The sequence below is a fragment of the Centroberyx affinis genome, unplaced genomic scaffold, assembly GCF_046629955.1.
Source record: "Centroberyx affinis isolate AG114_WGS23_722 - 3 ecotype Tasmania unplaced genomic scaffold, CSIRO-AGI_Caff_v1 ptg001219l_1, whole genome shotgun sequence".
In the NCBI taxonomy this organism is placed as follows: Eukaryota; Metazoa; Chordata; class Actinopteri; order Beryciformes; family Berycidae; genus Centroberyx; species Centroberyx affinis.
The window spans coordinates 163580-188364 of NW_027279735.1; the positions used below are offsets into that span (position 1 = coordinate 163580).

The window sequence follows — 24785 nt, forward strand, 5'->3', positions numbered from 1 at the left end:
TGTGAGACACTCTCACTGACTCCCAGCCAAAAAAGAAGCAGTCTAGTCTGCCTGACGGTGTTTTCAGTGAAGATGGAAATAGTCAGAAATGAGATCTGCCAATAACGTAACCATGGAGACTGCATTTTTGGTGTAACAGTTTGCTGACTGTTTGGAAACAGCAGTGACAATTTTGGGCCTAGATTTTTGGTGTTACTATTTTTTAACAGGTGTAGTAAATGTGCAGATTTTGAAATTTATTCAAAATATGGGAGGAATTTGGGGGAAAAAAAGAGATCATCATGTATATAAGGAGTCTCCCGGGAAAACTGAGAGTGTTAGTGTAAAAAGTGTGTCCATGGCACTGTGCCTGTAAGACAGTGTTGAGGGCTCGAAAAGCCTTTGAGGTGGTGCTGTGGGCGAATGAGCATGTTCTCAAGCTTTTTATTGATTGTTTTATAATTAGTGGTCAAGCCAAATGGGTTCTCATCAGCTCTCTAACAAGCCACCAATCAATTAAATAAAGGAGGCTTAAAATGAATTTTGCAAAAAGTTATTTAAGAGAGGAAATTTATTCAGGTTGTAGACTAGGCAACAACAATAAACAAGCTATTTGGATAAAATAGTGTAAATATATTAGCAGTACCTTGGAAAAACACCTCAGTGTATCTTTAACTCATCAATCAGAGAATTTGAGGCATTTTCATTTTTCAAAAATATTTTATTTGATAGTGATCCAGGTACAAGGAAAGAAAAGAACATGGATTTATCTTACAGGACATGGGAATGAGACTGTAAAAGTTTATTTTCTTGATCCACTCTCTTCTTGGACAAGGACATGCAAGTGAATACAGAAGGTTGTTTACAGAAAGAAAAAAGCAGAATGTACTGTAGAAATGGCATTGGAGCGGGGCGTCACCTTGCCCCATACTGTACAGAAAGACTTCACCCAACAACTTTCTCTTTTTGTCATTTTTAATCCTCTTTTATAGCAAAAAGGCAACACACAGATAGGCTACAAAGAACCAACAATATTGAGAAAATGAACAAAAGAGAGGGAAAGCCAAAGTACTTTCATCCTTCCAAAAAGAATTTTTTTCTATTGTCTTGACAAGCAAATTGTGAGCGTTTTTGCTCCTTGTGTTCAAAAAGGTTTTCAGTTTCTTTAGTTCTGACATGAGAGGAGCAGTGTGGTGAACATGCAGGACAAAGAGTGACTCAGTATTTTGGAGGACTACTGACCCGGCATTTCACCGTGCTGTGAGCGCAGAGAGCCTATCAACTCCTTATGGCCTTGCTTCTCTGCTCTGACAGCAAACTTTACAAGGAACAAAAAAAAAGACATTTTATATTCCACAAATCTTTATGCATATTTCACAATATACTTTTATTATCATTTTAATAAATACAAAACAACAACACTGTGATTTAAAAGAAAACAATGAGTATTAAAGAGACACTAAAACGCATTAGACATTAGAAATATCAATATTAATTTGGTATGTTCTTTTACTGACATCTTGTCTTAAGGTGGATGAACCAGCACATTATACTCGGAATCAAAATCCACAGCCGAAAAATAAAAAGAGGGGACGACAGTATCGGACATGAAAGGGATATTTTTCAGCAATGAAAATGGAATGGCATAATCAAGTGGAGATGCATATGGATATATACACATATATACACACACATGAACACCACCAGAATGTAAAATAACCTGAGATACTCTTTGCACCTCATTTCCAGAACACTGGCCACTGGGTGGATGATATGAAATGACGATGGCGTAAAGACAACAGTACAACAGCATCTGACGGCCTTTAGTTTCCACCCCCCTTTATCAACATTAGCAGTACAAAAAAAGACAAAACAAACAGTCATTGAACCAGAAAAATCCTGAACATTAATATCGAAAACATTATTGTAAGCAGCGTTTTGGAGTCCATAAAAGGCATACAAAGAAACAAGCTTTTCATTTAAAAAAAAAACAAAAAAAACAAAAAACAACATTGTCTGAAAAGATAGAAATTGAGAATCAGAAGCTGAGAAGTTGAAAGTGGCAGATAGTAAGTGTGTGTGTGTTGTGGCGGTCAGGCAGATAGAAAGTGGTCTGCTCCAGACTGTGGCTGTAGAGACGGAGGCAGTGGGACCTGCTAGTTAATATACAAGGCTTTTTCTCCATAATCACTACACCTTGCTGTTCGGGATCAAACAGCGGCTCAAAGCTTCACTGTAGACTGTACACACTGCCATTTCTTCTCAAACGAGACTGAAGGTTATTGACCCAACACTGTGCTAATCATAGTATACTGGCAACCGAGGCACCAAGCTTCAGAGCGACGGCTGTTTTAATAGATCAGCTGATATACATACAGCACTTCAATTGGACCGAGCAGGTCATTGTGTTGTTTTCTTGGATGATTCTGTACCATGGAAAGTATAAAAAAACAAAAAAACAATAAGTGCTCTAAAATAAGCAAACAATATTGAAAATGGATGGAACTAAAAGACACAAAAAATGTTAAAATGGGATCAATGTAAACCAATAATGTTGCTCCATTGATGATGTTTTAGGTAGTGTGTCATCTCTACTGTCAAATCTAATAGTTACTGCACATGGTCTACAGTGGGATGATCGTAAGAAACACTCCTTTGTCTGTAATGTCTGCTTTCTTATTAAGGCTATTTGAAGAATCACAACTTCTCGAATGTACCGATCGTAAGTGCCATGACTGAGCTATGTGGAGAGACGCTGCCTCCCTTCCTCTTTTTACTGCGAGCAAGCTGCAGTTATGTTGTGTAGGGGAGCGTAAACTCGGTGCAGTAATATTACGTAGGCAGTAAAACATATAAAAATGAAATAAAACTTGAAATGCTCGGAGACCCTTGTATAAAAATAATGACTACACTCCCTCAGTCTGTTTCTGAAAACAAGACAATGCCTGGAGTCGCCCCAAACCTTTTGAGGGCTGCATGATTCTGATATCAAACTTCTTTTAGGACAGTTTGTAGGAATTAAATAATCAACTCGCTCGCCCAATACAGTACCCCTCTGTGCGCAATTCTTCCAGCCTCACATCTGCCCTTTTCCTAAAAAGACCCTCAGGAACTCTATGTCTGCCACCCAATTAGTCGCAACTATGGAAATGGGCGTCTTATTTGTTGCTGTCCAGGAGCAAAGCCTTACTCTTTAATATCTCTCTGTACATTAGTATATATTTTCTTCTCTCTACTTTACAGTACAGAAACTCCTCTTCACATATTCTTCCGGTTCTTCATGTCAGCAGGAGCTATGTTTTTGTGCTTATCACCAAAATTGCAGTGCAAAAACAATAATTAATAATAATAATGATAATAATTAATGGTAACTATTAACAAACAATGGATTATAAAACAATTATTTTATGGCACAACAGCCACTCAATTCACATATAATACAAATAACCAGATAAAACCAACTGTACCTGTATATGGAAATAAAAAGCTCAAACTGAATTAGGCTTGCATAGCAATGCAACAACAAGGTAAAGAATATATTTACAAGAAACAAAATTCCCTTTTTTCCCCAAGGGCAGTTACTCAGAAAATTAGTTGTTCTCATATAGATGTTTTCTTTTTTTTTTGTTTAACTTGCCTTTTTCTAACAAAAAGAAAATTACAGTAAGGTAGGAGGTGGAAAATATTTTCTTGAGGACGAAAACATAGTGAGATGTACAGTATGTCTGTGTCTATACATCACATTTACAGTTCTGTGACACTGCCGTTCACTGGTTCCCTCCGCTGCACTCCTTCCCTCTGAGAACACACAAGGTAAGGACAAAGTTCATTGCCCCAACTAGCGAGGCATCTTTCTTCCCAGGACGGACCAGGCTTTCTCCAGTTCACACCCCAGGCAGGTCACTCTGTAAGAAGCAAGGGAAATGAAGGTTAGTCTGAAAAAGGTCTGTTAAAATGAAGCGAACAACATTTTCATTCATAATAAGGAGTACAGCCAACAAAAAAATGACTCATTTAATCATATTCGAAAGACTTGAGTTACGCACATAACTCCCCCAAGTATTGTCCCTGTCCATTGGTCCCCAGGAATTCGGCGTGCTCTGTGGCGGTCCACTGCTGCGGCTGTCGTGGGCCCTCGGCCTTGCGCGGCCCCGTCGAACCCTTGGAGGAGGCTGTGCCGGAGGAGCTGTGGCCGCCGGGGGAGGGGAAGGAGGGTTTACTGTAGGGCAGGCACCCTTCCTCTGAAAAACACAAGGACCCACAGAAACCCATTAAGTTGGAAACTTAGCCAGAAAAATTGGACTTTAAAGTGATAATACACAAGATTCTTGTTTTTCCTGATTTTGGCGACACCTTTGGTGATAAGCGGTCATTACATTGGTGTTTTGCACTGGCCCAACATACTGTAACACTAAAGACACTAAATGTAGACTGCAGCTTCTTACATTTCTTCAACTTTCTTATATTTAGTCCGAAAAAAAAATGCTGTTGTTGCTTCCGTAAACATAAAACGCATCACTTTCTGTGCAGCAGAGGATTTTCCCGCAAAATATGGACCATATGGTACAAACTTGTTTTGGTTTTTAAAGCGCTATATAAATAAACTTGAACTTGAACACCCTCGTAGGCGTTTAGAATGGCAAATGTAAAAGCTTAAATGGATAGAGGTTGAATCACTATTGTATGGTATCAATCGGTGATAGAGAGTAGCAAAATTTGCATTTATTATTATTAAAAAGTTGCTGATTATTACTTTAAGTTTTATCAATGCACTGAAAAATGCCTGACTAACTAACTACGTGACCTACGCGCTGTAGAGATTAGCTGTTTGCTGCAGTATGGCGGGCTACACGGAGACAAAGAGTCTGCACTTCGCAAACCCCCACTCTCCCTGACATCTGCAGTGTGATGGTGCCAGCAGACAGTGCCAGGGCGTGCCACAGAGAAGACTCTCAGCCTCACACATGGGCCTTACAGCTACCAGCCTTGGGAGGGGGTAAATACAATAACAGAGGGACCACTGGCTGCTGTGGCACCCCCCGCTGCAGGGCAGTATAACATTGACCCTCAGCAGTCTCCCCCGTTGCATGAAATCTCATCATACTACTCCCCACCGCTCCGCTAATGACTGTAATAGAGCCTGCCTCGACCTCAGTGGATTCTACTGTGCATCAGTCAGCGCTGGGAGCCGTATGGGAATTCACTTATGTTTTTTTTTGCGAAGATGCTGATTGTGGCACCTGTCTTTGTCTCCCAGGCTCTCTGTCTGTCAGATTGACTGTCTGTGAAAGTCCTGGCACAAGGAGGGCAGGGCGCACAGCATGGAGATATCTAATGATCACACGCACGCACACACACGCACACACAGATGGGGTGTGTGGTTTTCAGAGTGGCTGCTGTTTGTGTGAGAAAAGAAAGCTGAAGCGATTAGAGTGCGTCTCAGTTGCTGGGGCCTCCTGCCTTGGTTGGAGTGGAGCAGGCCAATGTTGGCCACAGTAACAGGGGGGAGTGGGGAGGCTGGGGAGGGGGGCCGAGGGGGGCATTCTGGAAACAAGCAAGTGGCAGACAGTGCAATCTGTTCATGGGAGCACAGTCTCGACTCAGCATGAAAGCTAACTTCAACACAAGAACTTAGTGGAAAAATCCCTCACTGCCAAAGCTGCAGCAGCAACAAACTTCGGTGTCCTTGTTTTGTCTTCTTGCTATTAATGCAATGAAATCACTCTTTAACACAGTGAATGCTAACTACAGACAGTCAAAAAAAAAAGTCCTCTTCCATTTTGATTTCATTATTATTGTTAGATTGTGAAGCCTAGAAGTTTTATTTCCTTGTCATCAATAGACTCATCAGTAAGGGGAATTATGTAAAATGTATGATCAAATTTAAAAGCAAATTGAACACTGATACAGCTGATGGATGCTGCCTTGTTTTCATTGGTTACCATGGCATTTGGGTTAGCAGTGTACCAGCTTGGCTTTAGGATTTTGTTGGGCTGGGAGGTGATGCAGAGCTGGCATAAATCACACATCTTTTTGACATCTTTATAAAGAAATAAATGTCAAGTAGACGTTTATGTAAAGCCTGTTTATGTGTTTAGCTTCTTTAAATCTTATTCACTCGTACAGTACCTGTTTTGTGTCCCCTGCGCCCATCGTCCGCTCGGTCCACGGAGCCCAGCCTGTCTTGCGCCTGGCGGTGATGTTCCAGAGAGGTGCGTGTCTGTCTGTCAATGGAGCTCTTCATCTCCTCCAGCCCAGACAGGGGCCCTGACATGGGCTGGCGCTCCAGGGATGAAGCCTTCCTGTCTGAAGGGGGTCCCATGCTGCCTACACTGCGGGCCCCCTGGATACGGCCCTGTCCCTGGCAGGGAGGAGGCTCAGGGGGAGGAGGTAGGTCTGCACGGAGGGAAAACCACAAAATAATCAATTACCTGTCCATAACATGCTACAAAAATGCATGCATTACTTTAAATTGTAGTATTACTTGCAAATAATTGTGAACAAAAATCGGAGACACTCATCACGTGTGGAAACATCTCCACTGGGAGCTTTATAATTGCTACTTGTTTAAAGTCATTAAAACAAAAGAAATAATGTTTTTCTCTGTCAGTTTTGTATTTTCTTTTCTTTTCTTTTCAAAATCTTTTATTGAGATTTTCAACAAAAGTTCCCAGGGTTGGGCAGGCATATTCCACATTGTTATAATATATATATATATATATAATATAGTATATATAAAAGTATATATATAATACACACCAATGTAGTATCATATAAAATAAAAACAGTGACAATAGTGACAGTAATAAAGTGAGACGTCCCCCCACCCCATCCTCCCGCCCCCTTGATTACCTAGAATAGGTTCGAGGCACAGTAACAAGAAATAAAGAAATAAAACTAAAGATGTAGCTATTTCCATGAAGTCAGGTGTTATTATATATAGAATTTCTCCCCAGAGCATCAGTTTTGTATTTTATGATTAACAAAATATGAAAAAAGCAATTTTGATCAAAATGTTAACCCATGCTAACCCAGTTCCAGTGATAAATGATCAACAGTAATAGCAATTGTGGCAGTACACATAATAACACAGATGAAAATGTGAAGATCAGTTAAAAAATGTTTTAAGGCAATCTCTACATAAAATATCTAAAATGTGTCTTAAGCAACGGACTGACCGTCTGCGCTAGCATCTCTCCGGTGGGGTGCTGTGCCCTGGCTTCGTGGCTTGCGGGTGGGCCGGGCGGCCCTCTGGTGGCCCAAGCTGTGTGTGCCCACTGTGCTGCCATCTGTTGAGAATGGACTGCTGGGCCGGGGCCTGTGGGACAGGCCTTTACCTGCAGGCAGAGACACAGGCACACAGGTCAACTTGTTAGTGAAGATACAGAGGAAGGGAAAAAGCAAGAAACGAGATAGTAGGGCTGAGGCCTTAGCTGTAGACTTAAAAAGGTGCAGTTTATTAATCAAAGATCCAAAAACCTATTAGAAATCAAAGATAGAGCTTTTTTTTTTAGAAAAGAAGAAACACTTGTTAGAAGCCTGTAATGAGGTCGCCAGTGTAACATATCACCCAGTTATTCCTTCAACCCAAGTAAGAGTGCAAAGCCAGGGGAGTTAAAGGGGAGTTGAGTCAAAGTTAAGGATAGCGAGACATCCTCGGTCCAGCCAGGTACAACAGGTGCCATGCACAACCTGGGCACAGCATCCACAAGCGGCAGCAACAGAGAGGAAATCACCAGCGAACAATATGGGGGAAAACACCAGCCAAAGGACGACAGAAGAGGAGCAATCAGAGGAGAAAAGAGGAAATCTTCATCTTCCAGTAGTAGAAGTTCCAGACCAGCAGGTTGTGGGCTGCTGGGCTCCACACACACACCAACCTCTCTTGCTGAGGCTAGTGCCCTCCAGGCGGTAGCCAGCCTTGTCTGCAGCGGCCACCAGGGCCTGGGCAAAGCTGCAGTGGGTAAAGATGGAGCCATCAGACGAACTGCCCAAACTGGACCTATGGCTGGAGAAATTACGCTCATCCTCCGAGGCCGAGCCCCACCCGTTCACCATGGATCCTGTGGAACACCACAGCTATAGCTTCAGCAAGTGTGTGTGTACAGTATGTGTGTGTGAGAACTTGTAAGCCTCTGTCTGTCTGTGTGTGTGTGTGTGTGTGTGTGTGTGTGTGTGTTTTTTACATATTAAAACATTCAAATTCCACCACGTCATATTTATAGCTTCTGGCTCAATTGGAGGAAATTCCATGGCCACAACTTTTATGAATGTATGACCTGCCATACTGAACATCTGTGCAGTGACTATACATTTGGACGGATGAATGCATTGTGTAATCTTATAATGAGAGGTAATATTAAGTCAAAGGTCCCAGACTTAAATGGTTTTCTGTTTGCTGCAGGGCATTACTGTTCTTGCAGGTGAAGAGCGCTTTTGTACAGTCATTCTGTTCTGGCCTGCCCTCTTTCATCTGCTACAAACATATGCATACAGTGCATACAGAGCACACACACACACACACACACACACAAATGCACACAGTGGGACAGCAGGTCTGGGATCTACTGAGTTTGCTCTTCTTTTGATAAAGAAGAATGAGCGCACCTGTGCAGAGCGGAGTTAGCTACAGCACTGCCTCAGGTGACACAGATGAAGCAGCTCACAAAACAGTGTGTTGGATCAAACACCTGGTGGTACACACACCTAGCTCTCTTATTCCTGTTTGAAAACGCACAGGGACTGTTGTCTAAAATGGGTTGCATGTTTAAGGAAAGATATAGTTTGAATACAAAATCAAGGTAGCTCAGTTATAGCTACCTTGATTTTGTATTCATGCTATTATGTTATAAAAACCCTGAAATATGGAACCCCATATGTCACTTTCAGGATTAAAAGACAGGAGGAAAATGTTGCACGGCTGATTTAATCAATAGCCTAGTTAACATGCTAGCAATACTGAAAAATGATGGAAAATCTGACAGGACTGACGGGGTTCCTGGAAGTTCTTGCAGCTTTCTGCTTGTGTATCTGTGCTACTGTAAGTATGTCTTCATGCTCTGATTTTTTTCTCATATAAAGAGCCAAGCCAGCACTTTAAATATAAAAGTATCAGTCTGCCAATAAAAATATGCCACTTTGGCAAGCAAGAGCACAGAGCACAGTCGGCTAATGTGACAGCTTTCTGTGGGACTGGTTTGGCAGACTTTGCAAAAGTGGCACTAACCCAAGTGCTCTGTTCACACACACATACACACATACACAGACGCACACACACACACACACTCACAGTGAGGTGAATGAATAGAATGGTGGTACAGAGAACTAGGGAGGTGTGAGGGTAAAGGTCGTGGAGGGAGAGAAGGGGACAAAAAGTTAGCAGCGGGGTTTAGAGGAGGTCAGCGGAGTACAAGAGGTGACAGTCAGAATCCTGGCCAAGACAGGCTGGCAGAGCGGCTGAGAGATTCAAATTAAGCCAACTCACACATGTATCAGCTGTGGTGAGAGAGTTTGGTCTCTCAGATGGCACTTCTCATTGGAACACAATACAACACATTTAAAAATGGGCATAAAACTTAAGAAATATGATTGTGGTTTATTAAGCCAAATACATCGGGATATCCCCTTGAAAGTGTTTCCATTTTCTCCATCTGCGAGTCTCTACATCTTCAACCACATATCACAATGATGTGGTTATTCAGCCACTACATGTGACCTTAGGGAGTTGCACCTTCAACGGCTAACGTTTCAACAGCTTCCCGCCCCTACTGCAGCAAAATTTTCACAGATTAAAGGAAACTCCTATAAACTATAAGCTTGCATAAGGCAGAGAACCCCTTACACATTCCATTTTTACAGCGCTAACTGAAATCCACAGGCAGTAACTACTTTCAGTCCTCTATCTTGCCAAGCTATTTTCTTTGAATTTCTTTTCTCAGAGTTTTTCTCTAAGAAAGAAAGACAGCAATTCCGCTGGGTCCAATCCTCCCACAAAGAATAGAGCAGATAATGAAGTATAGGCAGTGCCAGCCAAAGCACTGAAGCTTCCAACTCCTCCGGCTCAGCTAAGGAACACTGCCTCAGCAAATCACATCACAGAATGACTTTTCAGTTGCACTAACTGCCACTTTCTACTGCTGCACCTCTGGAGCACTTCTATTCTCAGAAATCACACTCCAATCAAACTGTAATCACTGTAACATAATTTGATAAAAAATTCAATCTAGTTTTCTCTTTTTGCCCTAGAATTGTGGATTTTTTTCTATAGCCCTAGACCAAGGTTTGCATTATGGATCTGTCATTTTATCATGTCTTGAACCAGAGCAATGGGCCAAGCCATGTACTCTAAAAACCACTAGCTGACACCTTCCGTGCTCCACGCACTAATAGACCAAGGCCAGTAAATGGGAGCTGGTTGGGGGCAGTAAAATCCAGCCTAGGTCCCTCCTGCCACTAAAACTGATTTATACTGACGGAGACCCTCATCTGCATGTCGTTAAGCGGCGAAATCATTCCCCCTGACGAGCAGGCGTCTCTACCTGCCGTCAAGAGACGTGACCCTGCTCCTCACAAACCTGGCAAGGCTTTATGGGAGAGTAATCGCCCAGAACAGCCCAGCTTTCAGCTCATTGTAGACATAACAGCCTTACCGCTACCACATCTCAGCTTTACGCGACCTATACCTCCTGCTCTACACACAAAGCCTGGTAATACCTGTGTGTTCACTTCATCTCTCTGGCTCAGGCAAAACATGGGCCCGCGAATACCCACCAGAAGATCGGGATTTACATTTATCTGCTGAAAAATGTGTTGTATTATCTCAGAGCATAGAATAACACATTGGAAAGCCCGAACAGACAATCTGCTGGTGAAAAATGGCCCCAGAGGAGAGGGTTGGCTTTTTTCTGGGGCAGCAGGAAGAATGTTTGATTTACTGGCCTTTGGTGTAACATTAAGAAAACAGACCTATTTCCATATTATTAAAACAATGACAAATCTATCAAGTGGGGCTCGACAGGAGTCTCACTCCTAACCCCCTCTTCGCACAGCCTCAAAATGGTGGCCACAATAAATCTCAGCGGTTTTCCCCCCTATCCTCCCTGTGTTCCTCCCGCTAACCCTGGAGCTGGGACCGTGTCTGTGTTGTCAAACGATGGGGAGCGAGGCAGACTTGCAGAGAGATAAGAAGAAATAGTGCTGTCTTCAGAGTAATACAGTGGAGGAGAGATGCAGTAGATTAGGGCCCAGTTGCTGCTTTATATTCCTCTAAATATATCAGCAGTAGCATGTGTCAGCGCTACCAAAGCCACTGTTCCATCATCCCATGGAAAACTAGTCTTTAGGGCTGCCACCGACAGGGAAGACCAACAAGCAGCGCTGTCAACCCTTCTACTCCCATTCTCTCTCTCTCAACTAGCTCAGCTCTTCTAGCTTCAGATATATTCTCCGCTCCCTCCCTGTTCCTTTCCACTCATAAATTTCCAAATACCTATAATGCGTATTCTTTTTTTTTTTTGGTATCCATCAGCCTTGTTGGAAGAGCTGGAAGATAGATACAAGATGTCCCGGGGTCGCACTGCAAAGGCGTTTTGTATCACCTCCTGTCCCCACAGTACATGATAGTCCGATCCCCGACATTATTCAAAAACACCCCTGCAGTTTTAACCTGGAGTTTACGGAGGGCTAGTGTGGCCTGGTCAGTTGGTATGAGAGCGGCAATGCGGGACCCAGCCCCGCTGTCTCCACCGTTCCAATGTCATGCCCTTCATATGTCCCTCCGACAGACGGCTGTAAAAGCTTTCAGCGAGTTGTAAAAATGGAAATGGTGCCTCTGGTCTGGAATGGAATATGCCGCACGTGAAATTTATTTCAAATCTCCTAGGGAAGATATGGGTGGCGCTGGCTCCGGTGCCGTGTGCGAGTTAAATCACAGTCACTCTCCCCTGCTCGCCTTGCCTCTCCCTCCTCTTAATTTCCCTCTCACTATCCTGTTTAAAATTCATGGACTTTCTTATCTCTTTTTGGGAAGCGATAATTATAATTCCCCAGAGTCTGCCAAAAGTGCTTAAAAAACTTGATTGAGGCATACTCAGTAAGCATGTTCACATACAAATTAGCACATAACAGGCTCATGAAGAACATGTTACGGACAACAACCTGTTCACTGCAAAACAAGACAAAATAACAACGGAACCTGAATACATTTTACTTATACATAACGGTTAAATCACAGTTAGTAGCATTAGAATTAAAACAATAAAATATATAACATGCTGACTGAAAAGTACCTAAAAATAATGGCATCATAATTTTCTGTTTTGGTGAAATGAGTTCATGTTTGTTTGTTGAAATTTTGCACAAAATTACCATTAGGTGTTTGGAAAATATAAGGGGAAAACCAGAATATACTACAATACAGTTCACATTTGTGTACATCAGAAAGACAGAAAGGTAATACGGACTACAACTAAACCATACGGCTATGTTGACTATCTCACCTGTTAAAGAGCTGTCCAGGTTGTCCATGCTGGAGCCTGGTGTGTGCTCAATGCCGCGGGGATGCCTGGCCCCGTAGCCTTCATCCTCCTCCTCCTCCTCCTCTTCCTCATCCTCATCAGGCAGGTCAGTCTCCAGGTCAGAAACCAGTGTGCTAGACACATAGCCCACTGGAGGAGCCGGAGCCTGGGGAGGAAGAGAGCCGCTCTGCATGTGCCTGGAAGACAGAAAGAGAGCGTACTGTATGTAATTACCCGACTGGTATGCACATCTGTACACACCCAGGAATGTGGAGGGGTGATGAATGCAGATAAAATAAAGGAAATATGACATTCAATAAAAGATAGGATGGCATGAAAAAAGGAAAGACGGATGGAAGTGGAACTGTCAAGCTAATTTTAGAGACCCCTTTCACATCCGACGCGCTGAATACATTTGCACAATTTCACTAATTCTACGGTGCTGCTTGCATGCTAACACAATGACCCACTAATTGCAGCTGTAGACGGTACAAAGGCACGCTCTCCAGGCCTGTCGACACAAGGCTGTCACCTCACAGGCAGCCCGCTCCACTGACAGCCGCGTTTGTTTGAGGAGTGCAATGTCTTTGACGCGGTTTGCACTGGGATTTGGTTGTAATTACTGGCCCTCTCCTGTTGTCAGAGATGCTCTCTAACCAACATAGTCATTACTGGGTAACATGACATCTCCTTCCTGACAAGGCTTCCATGTCCCCCCCCTACACTATTATGAATGGATGCCAGTCTCTCATTCTCTTTGCCATGCCGACAGAATGAAGCATGGCCTTCATCTGACTTGCATGAGCACAACAACAGTGGAATGTGCCGTACGGGTGTGGGGGGGTGGGGGGAGTAAACAACCGTGGGTAAGAAATTGTGTCTCTTAGAGTGAGCAAAATACAGTAGTCGCGTAAGTGGTAGCATTGGCCCATTAAAATGAAATGATTAATGGGTATATCGCCACAGCACAATGCGTGACTACACACTTGACATGAAGAATATTGTAGAACCAAAATAAATCCTTGAAGCAATAAACACAGAACAAAATGTACAGTAAGCACTTTAAAATAACAGCAATATTTTTTTTTAAATAATAACCATATTTATATGGTGCTTTTCTTAATAAAGTTACAAAACTGAACAAACCATATTGGACTCCCAACAAACAAATTAAAGTTACTATTACAGTGTAATGCAAGCAATAACACAGCTGAAGAAAATTCAGTTTGGTAACTGTATTTCCTCCAAAGTTTTGGGGTCAAAAGTAACCCAACTTGACTCTTTAAATGCCGTTTTAACATGACATTTTAACGTGCTTACCATGTCTGTTTTGCCATGTCCAGTTGGTATGCTCTAGTCAGCTCATCCAGATGTGCTTGGAGCATGGGCTGCATCTCCTCTCTGGGGGAAGGGGTGAGGGTGGCCGTGGATTGCTGGCCAAAGGACACTGCTGCTGGGGAAGAGGCAACCCCACGGATGGGTGGGGTGGGAACCCTCTCCTCCTCCTCCTCCAGCTCATCCTCCATGCCCTGGTGAAGGTAGGTTTGCACGGGCATGGGCGGGCCCCAACCATCACTCTCATACCTGAGGCCCAGAAGATAAGTTTAATTCACAAAAGTTCTCACAATCACTTGATGTGTGAACGTGTGTGTGCAATCTTTTATTCTGATCATCTGCATCCCACAACCAAAGGTGACAACTAACTATTAAATGCACCTCATCAAATTATTACTTATTCTAACTGAACAAAGACATTTTGATTGTAAAATATCTCCTGTGGACAGAAACAGAAATAGAATAAAGTGCAGCATCCATCTCCCAAAAGTCACCAAATGTAATGGGGGACAAAATATAAATATGGGTATCCATGTACGCTAAACAAATTATTACTCATGTACTATAAACAAATAACTTACACAGGAAGCTCTGTGACCTTGTCAAACTTTGCACAGAATTTGTTATATGACAGTCCTGAGTGGAATTACAGAGGTACTCAGGCTTCCATTCCCCATAACTGTGCTTATACATGCTGAAATAATACTGGTCATAAAGAAAATGTTCATTAAAGGAATTTGTCAGTGCACACTCCATAGGACATAACTGTTTTAATCTGCTGCCATTAAGAGCAGCCTCAGATTTACAGTGCACAGGACTCTTCATTTGCCAGATAGCCTATTAAAGCAGATGACTCTCCCAGATTGGAAATGGGAGTGAGAGGACAGAGCACCTACTGGACCAGAGAGAGACACACACACTATCACTTCAATAAGCTACTCTTAGTGTGCACGTACTGTATAGTATGTTTGGGAATGTGCAGGATTTACTCAATGAAAAGTTATAGTTTCAGTATACCTTCTGAGTTGAACCAGTCAAATAATTAGCATAGAGTTAAACAAAAGAAGTGATTGGTTTTGCATCAAATATCTAGAAGGTTTTTATTTCTACTTCAGTCTCAGTTCGTGGATATGACTCCCTGTGGATAAATTCCCCAGTCTGTCTCTCTCTCTTTCTCCTCTCTGTCTCTTTTCAAAACAATGCAATTATGATTTTTTTTTTTTTTCCAGTGTGGGATTCAGCAAATAGATTAATCTGAAACCATCTGTGTGCCTATGCGGTAGTAGCAGCAGGAGACTGCTAGAACAATGTTTTTTTTTTCTTTTTCCAGTCATGAAGTTTTCCCTTAGATTGAAGACAGGATCAGCAGAGAGATTGATCTGCAACCATCTGTATGTGAGTGTGTGTGTGTGTGTGTGCGTGTGTGTATCTGGCTGCCTGAGGAGACTGTACACACATTGATCCTTCAGGTTTTCTCCAGATGTACTGTAGTACAGTAATTAGCTGCAGAGAAAACAGACAGTCTCGAGAAAAGCAGAACCCTGTTATTACACACAGCAACTGGCTGGTGTTGTCATTCACATTAACATTCACATTCACAAGCGCTGTCTTGTTCTTTCAAGCAAGCGAGCAACTTGTTTCCCTACTACTAAGGTGGCCAGGGGGAAGAAACATTTGTCATAATAGCAAAAATGATGCGCACACAATTTGTGGTGTTGAATATCTCTGTGAGTAAAAGTTAGCAGGCATACCCTCCTTCGTGGTGCTCATTAGGATAGTGGTCCATCTCAGTGCCAGGGAGAGGGTGAACAGGGGGAGGGGGCAGGGGAACGTTGGCCCAGTTGGACCCGTTGGCCTTGGTGGGTTTGGAGCCAGCCTTGGTCTTCTTCTTCTTGCCTCCCTTTCCACCTTCAAATGGAGAGACAGATTCACATTCAATAAAATTGTAAAAAAAAAAAAAAAAAGGAAAATCAATTCTAATATACAGGTGGGATAGCTTTGCGAATTATTTGCTGTCGCCATATAACAAATAGGTATTCTAAACAAACCACATACTGTACTTCGAAATACAGATCCATTTTAAGTCAAATGCAGCATAGCCTACCCTTGGAAAGTCGTACACAATTTCAAACACAAGATTTCAATGGGCTCCTGCCTGTCAGCGCTTACATAGAAAATCTCAAGGTTGCTTGATGAAAAGCATGCTTCCATTGATTGATTGGCTGAAAAGCCTCAAATCTCCATAGAAACAGGAGAAAACGACAGTAAACGAGGCTGAGGCAGACCTTTGTGCTCCACCCATCCCTCAGTGTCCCCTTTCACACCAGGCTTTGGGTTCCACAATGAAATATCTCACTTCACGGCATCATCATAATGAATGGCTTGTGTAGTGTCAGTGCGGCCCTAATGGAATTCACTGAGAGTCTATTACTACTTTCATTTCTTTTATTACACCAGAGAGCCGCTAACCCCATCCATTTCCACTCATATCCCTCCTACACCAGATTCTCCTCTGCCCCATCCATCTTTATAAATCTGCCAGCTAGGGCCAGGTCAATACTGGGTTTTATACGATTTGGTCATTGTGGAAGAAACCCTTTTTTTTCTCCAAAATGACATTTGACTTAAAGCTCAAAGCTGTTTTCAAAGCAGAGGTATATACACATATTCCTGAAGGGCAGAACTTACTGATGGAAAACAACCTCTTCACCAGGGTCAGATCCCACCACAACTCCAAAATGCAAGTCTATTTTGCTCCAAAGCTTACAAACGCAAACAGCTTACTTACAACCTCAAAATACATTTAATAGGTTTCTTTTGCTGTCACATACTGCCAGTCTTCCTATCAAAAAATCAGTTAATCAGTTGGAGAATAAAATATTAAGAAAAAAGAAATCTCAATAAAGCACTCAAAATTATCTGTTTCTGGATGGGGCCTTTAACGCTTCTATTCTTTCCTAGCCAGTCTATTCAGCTGACAAACTGTGGCAATATACTGTTGATGCCTCCACTAGGGCAAAGCGCTCTCCCTTTCTATAATTAAACTGTACCTCCTGCCAGTCCACTCCCTGCGATTCAAAAAACTATAAAGGTGAGGTACTGCAGTCTTGTGCAACTCACTGGGTAGAGCATGTCATCCATGCTCAAAATGTATTCACTCATGGTTTTGTTAGAAGCTTTGGGATAAAAGCAACCACCAAATGGCATATACTGTACTATTATTATATTACTTTCCTATCCTATGTTTCTCATTGTGTGCATATGGAAGTGGTGAGAGAAATTTGCATGTATGAATCCATTTGTGGCAGGCTACAGTATTTCTCTGCCAGTAAACACCTTACATCTCAATCCAGAAAACACCCCGAGCTGACGTCGCCAGCCACACAGGCTAGTGAAAGCCATCTTTGGGAGACTCTGTTGTACACATTTGTATCTGTCATCTGTTGGTTAACCCTCACTGCCAAAGGCCTGTAATCACTTTTCCCAGTGCCACAAAAAAGCTCCCGTTGAAGGAATCTTGCATCTTCTGCAATATAACATCATGTAATCTAATAAACTGACTTGACTCAGGCACAGCTACAAGTTAGGTCAATGTCATCAAAGGAAACTTACAGAATCAATCCGATACATTTCTATTGATCCACATAGAAGCCAGATGACAGACAAATCAGAAATGCTGTACGATATGGCAATTCTTTTTGCACATTTCTTTTTCAGGAAATGTATATTATTATTCTGTTACAATCTAAAAAAAGGTATTTTCTTTGACCAGGAAAAAGATGAGTGCATGGCCAAACTGTTTGGGCAGGAGACGAAATATCGGGCATGAGGAGGAGAGAGAGGTGTCAGAATAAGATTAATAAAGAATGGGAGTAATAAAAGAAACAACTGTAAGCCCAAGGCAGGAGGCACCACAGTGTAAGTACAGTCTGAAAGTAATTGGGTTTCCTAATCGTACCTCTGGGCGACGCTCGACTTTTACCAATAAATGGTGAGTTGACGTGATTGTTCAATCACCCCCAGTCCCCCCACACAAGACAAGCCATCAATATTGTAAATGAGCCTCTTCTGGGGAAGGATGGTCTGGCACTGGAATTACAACAGCTCACCCCAAATATGAAAAATACAGAGAGAAAAGCTGTGGCTAGGAGCTACACAGGAATTACACAGCAAACCCATCTCCTCTGACAAAACTGGGCCTCTCTTCAAAGGGGAGCTAATACTAAATATAGATATGGAGTTGGGTATTTATACCTAAGGTTTGGGCGCTCCCAGCCTATAACTGTAGGGCTGCATAGCCTTGAGCTTGCTTTGTTTTCATTGGGTGCGTCAGTGCTGAGGGGGAAAGCCACAGAATGGAGACTCCAGAAGGACTCTGCAGCCAGATATAACTTAGGAGTGGGAGAATAATTTCAAATAGGGCGTCCAAATAACTGACAGTCATTTATCATAATTCTTCAGCATACAAATAGGTTTGTGCAGTTTATGGGTTACTGTGATAACTTTCACCATTGTGAAGTCCAACAAAATGAACCCAGAATATTACATGTTACATAATGAGATGAGATGTAACAGATGGAGAGTGCAGGAGCACAAGCAACTGTCTGTGTCCCCCACTCATATAACCATGGACTTTGTATCTTTGTAGGAAGCCAGAGTGAGAGTGAGTGGAGGGGAGAGGGGATCTTTGGGGTCTGAAAATGCTACAGAAAACACCAGCTACCTCTTCTCTCCTACACTAAGATAGTTTTTAATGAGCAGCTCCGCGTCCCCAGTGGAGATCTATGCTGCCATGAAAGCTGCTCTATTTCTAGTTCCTTTTCATCCTGCTCTCCTCCTTCAGACCTGACATTCATTATTCCCTCCATCTCCTTAGAGGGAGAGCAATGCGCTGGAACTTCAACTTTTCCCCTCTTCAAATGCTGAGCTTTACTTTAGTTGAAGTCTGAATCAAAGCTCAGTTTGTGCTGATTCAAATGTCCTTTACTGCTGTAAGCTGTACTGTATGTAGCACATATTGTGCAGAAGAGGCATATATTTGGAAAATGATTTTGGTGCTTACTCCTTGATCACTACGAGGGTACTAGTGAATCAAGTACATCTTTTGTTCAACAATTCACTCTTATGGCACCATTAATCCATCTATCCATCCATTTTTTTTTTTTTTTACCATTGAAGTAGCAACGCCCTTCACCTGCATCCCTAAAATATGGCAGGTATGAGTGCTGTGTTTTACTAGCCAGCATTATATGGTGTACATTTCTGCACTCATACCAATGCTTTAGGGCTACTTTGCAAGGGTAAGTGGAAGGGCATAACCCCTGTTTAATTACACAGGTGAATCAAATTATGATATCCAAATATACTTGAGATCTCTGACATTTCAAGGGAAAATATCTCAAGGCATGCAAATAAAATGCATGTCAGCTTAAAGTAATAAAGCTCTTCTTGTCTTCTTCTCTGCCCTTCTCTCTGGAAATATTCACATAAGCTGCATTTATCTTCGCTCCATCTACATTAAAGCATATTCTCTGCTACAGTGTCATCTACGGTTTAGCAGAAAACTCTCTTATCTTTCTCATTCGTTATGTTTGTCTCAGTCTGAGAGAAATGAGTAACACAGCCTGTGCCAAGCCCAGTCAGAGCCTTCACTAACCTGCGTGGAGTCTAAGGGAAGAATCTGCCTGCAAGGCATGGCCACTTCACATCCCCTCTCCAACCCACTGTGTGCCAGAGCATTGAATTAGAGACCAGTTAAGGCAGTGGGTTGTAACTAGATTAAAGAGGAGAGTGGAGGGGAGGCAGGCAGAGGGCTGCCTCTGTGTCCTATAAATGACATTGTAATTCTCTGAACACAGGTTTTAGTGTAGTCGGCCACCATTAGGAGAAGAGGGAAAAAGGGAGGTATTTTTGCCACTTTACGCAGCCAAGCGTCTCTAATGGTGTGTGTGTGTGTGTATAGTCCACTCTGTCTGAAAGAGTCCCTCTGCCCCTATTCCCGTCTGCTCACACAGACAGTGAGAGACAAAGCCTTTGCAAGGCCCGGCAGTGATGGCAGAAACCCAGCATTAGCGCCTGTAGCCATATCAGCAGATCATAGTAAATTTTTTTCTCTCTGTCTCAGATTTAAATGTCTTGTTTTTTCATACTCCAATACTGTATCAAGTCATATCCACCTTCAGAACATGGCTGTATGGTAGCCGATGTACTCCGAACCTCATATTTGAAAAAAAAACAACAACAACAACATAAATTTTCATCCTCATCAACATTTGTTTAACTATATATCATTCACACGCAACGAACTGTAAGCAGTGGGAGCTGAGTGAGCAAAGCATTATTGGTGAGGGAGAGGGGCTGTGTTAATAAAAATTCCCTTAGATGTCAGGTTTGTACATGCAAATAACAGATCGATAAAGCAATTAAGAAATCAGTCAATCATAAAGTCAAGCGGCAGAGCCCCAGAGACGTCCCAGTTTGCTTCACAGAGTTCCCTGCTGCGTCAGAAACCAACCTGAGAGACTGCCGCTTCGCTCTGAGCTGTTGTGAGAGCTGGTGGTGCTGAAATCTTGTGATTGGTTGTGTGGTATTCTATTAGACAATCCTTCGGCCAATCGGTAGTCAGGAATGAAAAGGAGTGCTATAGTGGAGGTTAAAGGGCAAAAATTACAGTGGCATCAGGTGATTGGCAGTTAGCACAAGCACATGCAATCATGCAGTTAGAGCATCAAGCAAGCAGTAGACATTCGCTTTTACACACGTCTCCATTTTTTTGGGGTTCATATATTCAACAAGGCTAATTTATTTAACCATTCATTCACTTTCTCATTTGTACGCAACGTATCAAAGACACTATGTTTGCTGTATATCTTTGATAGAACAGGCTAAAATTAAAAACATGGAAATAATCATTCACAAAACTCTTCAATTCATGAAATGGGATAAATGAGTCCAGCGGTGGAGTTTTTAATTTATTACTGTTTCCCTTCAAGAGAGATATAATCATATATAATCGCATATAATCTTACTTCTTAAAATAATGCCAGGGAGAATTAGGAAAGGAGTTTTTAAAGATTCATTGCATTAGGGGGACTCTGTAAAAAGTATAATTAATCTGTTTTAGACTGTTGGAAAATGAGATCATAAATATGTATTAGAATACAGCCTAGGAATACTCATTACTCCTAAAGTATGAAACTCCACTCGGCTTTAAAAAATCCAGCATCAAATCCATGGTAATTAATTTGGATTATTTTCTTAAATATTAGTCCAGCTAAAATGGATAGGCAATTACTCTGAAACTGAAGGAGGAGTAGTGCCATCATGAAAACCTCAAGGAAATGGATGGTTGACTTAACTGCACTACTCCTTCATGAGGTGTTTACTCAACCTTGGAGAGTAACCAAGATGATGTCTGCTGGGGAAAAATTACTCTTTCAAACACAACCTCCCCTCCACGGACAGTGGGGTTAGAATGGCTTCAGAGACTTGTGGTGAAATAATGGGCATTAAACTGCAAACTGCTGTCACGTCACAACACTGCACTTGCGGCTTGTGATCCGGGGGCGAATGAGGTAGTGTATGAAATACACTCTTTCTGCTCTTTCACTCAACGGGCTTTTTGATGCCGTCATACATGAAGAACAGAGTGGCTGCAGCTGATAATTGCATACATCTAAACATTTACTGAACCTCACAAACACAAGGGCACCAACATCCCCGCAAATGGATATGTGCAGACTGACTCCCTCCATGTGACTTACTGTTGTTGCAGGAGTTCTTGTCGGGCAAAGAGTAGCCCAGGTTGGCCATCTCCTGCTTGGCCTGGAGCGAGGCCTTCCACTGGGCCTCAGGCAGGTCCACAGCCAGCTCATGGATGCTACTGGAGTGGAGGATCTGGGTGGTGGCGTAGGGAGTGGCCTGGGAGGCTTGGCCGGGGCTGTTGTAGTTGGCCTTGGTGGTGAAGTCTATGCTGCTGTAGATGGCTCCATCAGAGAGCATGGTGCCCGTCTTATCCCCTTGGCCACTGGGGAGATCTGGACAGAAAAAGGGAGGGAGAGAGGGTTCAAAAGAAATGTAGTTGGCTTCTACAAGAGATGCTCACATCACCTGTAACCCCAGAGTGTGTGAATAAAAGCTGGTAGGTAGAAAAAGAAAGGAGACATTGACGAACAAGCCCGGTCTTCATCGCAGATTAAGAGCAGAACACTGTCTAACTACGCATCGGGCCTGGAGTGACCTGGGGTTCACACACAGGAGGCCCTGAAGTGTCAAGACATTACATTCTGTGGCTCAGCACTTTCGGGTCAGCTCGTCTCTTAACATCCACCACTTAACATATTCATCTCATTGAAAAATTCATCCCAGTTATTCATGCATTCCAACCCTCAGACTCCCAGCCTTGGTGTCCCGTTCTCCCTCCTCCTGTGCGGATCTCTCCGTCCCCTCCCTTCTCTCTTCATGCACATGAGCGATAACGCTGCCGCTCTGCACGTGTGTGTGATGAGAGAGAGAGAGAGAGAGAGAGAGAGAGAGAGAGAGAGAGAGAGAGAGAGAGAGAGAAAGAGAGATCGGGAGAGAGAGAGAGAGCAAGCAGACCCTCTGTAGTGCATGGTTTGCATGCCCAGTGAAGGGGAGATGATGTAGAGCCATGGCGGAAGTGTCCGCATCTGCGCCAGTCAAGCTGCGCCTGTCCTTCACGACTGGCTGCTCAAGACCATCCTTTCAAACACCCCTCCACCCCCCACCCCCCTCACTGCCTCCTCTGCCCATCTCTCCCCTCACATTCTCTCGCTCTGAGGTATGGGCTGTGACACCGGGCTGGACTGTTTGCCATTACTCAGCCTGGTGACAGTGGAGGCCCTGCTGTTAATGCTCTAGCTGTCCTCTGATGTGAAATATAAATGTATATCCAAACACGCACATGCAATATGCATACAAGTATACATCTATGCAGGCCTGGTGGGAGAGTGAACATGATTAACAACAGGAGCGATAGTACAATAGAGAGGAGGGCAGGGTGCCTGGAAGATCCTGTCATCATCCTTCATCTCTTATGGTCTCTTCCCCATCTCCCCCTGCGCAGCACCTGGGACGGCACCGGGGCAGACCTTCACTCACCTCCTCGGCCAAAGTTACTCAGGTCGTTGGGTCCCCCGGAGCTGCTGTTGACAGGCAGGCTGGTGGCTGGCCAGGAGTCCGCTAACCAGGGGTAGCCTGGGTCACTGGCATTCAGTAGGCCAGGCCGGCTAGGGAGAAACACAGGGTGGGACATTAGATTAAATGTGAAGTTACTTTAATACCAGAGGTTATAGTACACTCAGAATGTCCTGATTTACTAATTATGCAAGGTTTATTTCTGAATCATGAAGTCGTTTCATCTTCCCTCACTAGATTGAGAAGTAATAAATAAAAAAACATGACAGCAATCAGCAGGGAGTCAATGTGAAGACATAAAATCAAACATATGTTTCAATGTTAGTGTGTGCACATGCATGTGTGTTGGAGGGAGATAAGCTGGCAATAAGCCTCTGGTGCTAATGAGACATTTCTGAGATAGGGGGAAATACTGGATGGATACATTTCTTCACCCACAAAGTTGGAATTCCTTCAGGCAAACACAGCTCTTTATCTCTCTGTTTCTCCTGCTGTGTCTTTGTCACATTCTCTCACTTATTAATGCAAAACACACTGTAGAGACGCTAATGCATGCATTTGCACTCTGCATACATGTGCACACATACTTGTTTCCTCATTCATTAATATCCTGTACTTTCTGCTGTGTTTTCCCATCAACCCCTTGTGGTGATGTCCAGACAGTCTAAATCTTATTTGATTAGACGTCAAAAACCTCGGCCCTCGCCCCACCCTGATCCCCTGGCCCACTTGTGGGATGCCTGCATATGGGAGAGGGCAGCTCCATTTAACAGGTGTTGTGTCCCTCCTGAGGGGGTGGGAGTCATAAAAAGCAGCCATTAAGACTTTAACCTGTCATGGGTGACTGCTGGGAGGCCATTAGGGCCACTTTACTGTACAATCACGTCTGAGGCTCGTTACCATGGGCAACACAGATGGAGGTAGATGAGAATGAGAGATGGAGCTAAACGCCATTGTTTATGTGTCAGTTCACTGACACATTGTACTCCACTTGTTTCTAATGACTGGCCATCGAAACGGATTACGGTGAATGCACTCTAAATTCAACAATGTGTAATGGCTAATTTACTGACCGAAGGAATCCAAGCACACACATCAGAAGTAAAAGGAGGATAGCTGAGTAGTTCATTGTTCCACTCAAGGTCTCAACAGCGGCGTCTCTTTCGCTCTTTCATCCCTGAGAAATCGCAGGCTACTATGGTCAGACAAGCAGCGCATGTGATAAAGTGGATGGCTTTGGCTTCCCAGGAACACGGCACACCCCACCGTCAGTGCCCCGCAGTATGTAGCAGGCTCACAGATACACACTAGCGCTCCGAGAAGCCGTGGAGCACAGCACTTAGCAGCCTGGCTGCCTGATGGGGCTTTTTGTCTCAGCTCCAGCGGGGTGACGTGCTGGCTCTGGGGGACTGGGAGAGAGGCGAGCCCCGAGGACAAGGGCAGGTAATGGGCGCGCGGCAGTCAGTCTCTCCCTCAGCCACAGGTTCTAATGAGAAGAGCTGTTCCACGGAGGGGGAGTCCAAATGAACTGCAGTCCTGACAAGCTAAGAGCCCGCGCCGTGGTTCCTGAATGCCAAAACAGGCCCTCGGGGGAGACGAGTCATTCAAATTGATGGCTGTGCATCAGACACATGCACTTTTATAGGGTAATACATCTCTCCCCCTCCCTCCACTTCTGTTTCTGGCTGCCACGTTCCCCCACCGCCATCATTCTCTCCCTCCCTACCCATCTCTCCCTAACCCTATTTTCCTTTATTTTCTCCCCATACACCTCCTCTTTTCATCCCTCCTCCCTTCCTC

General features: G+C 43.4%; 1 protein-coding gene across 1 annotated transcript in view; it reads right to left on the reverse strand.

The window, feature by feature from the left end:
• Positions 1-718: 718 nt before the first annotated feature.
• The window catches only part of robo2 (roundabout, axon guidance receptor, homolog 2 (Drosophila)), a 164206-nt gene continuing 140139 nt past the window's right edge, over positions 719-24785 (reverse strand). Inside the window, 11 exon segments of the mRNA XM_071524663.1 lie at positions 719-3884; positions 4026-4220; positions 5084-5095; positions 6109-6375; positions 7158-7316; positions 12477-12691; positions 13815-14078; positions 15581-15737; positions 20344-20469; positions 21593-21855; positions 22925-23077. Of these exon segments, the coding sequence (XP_071380764.1) occupies positions 3883-3884; positions 4026-4220; positions 5084-5095; positions 6109-6375; positions 7158-7316; positions 12477-12691; positions 13815-14078; positions 15581-15737; positions 20344-20469; positions 21593-21855; positions 22925-23077 (1813 nt within the window). The 3' untranslated portion in view covers positions 719-3882.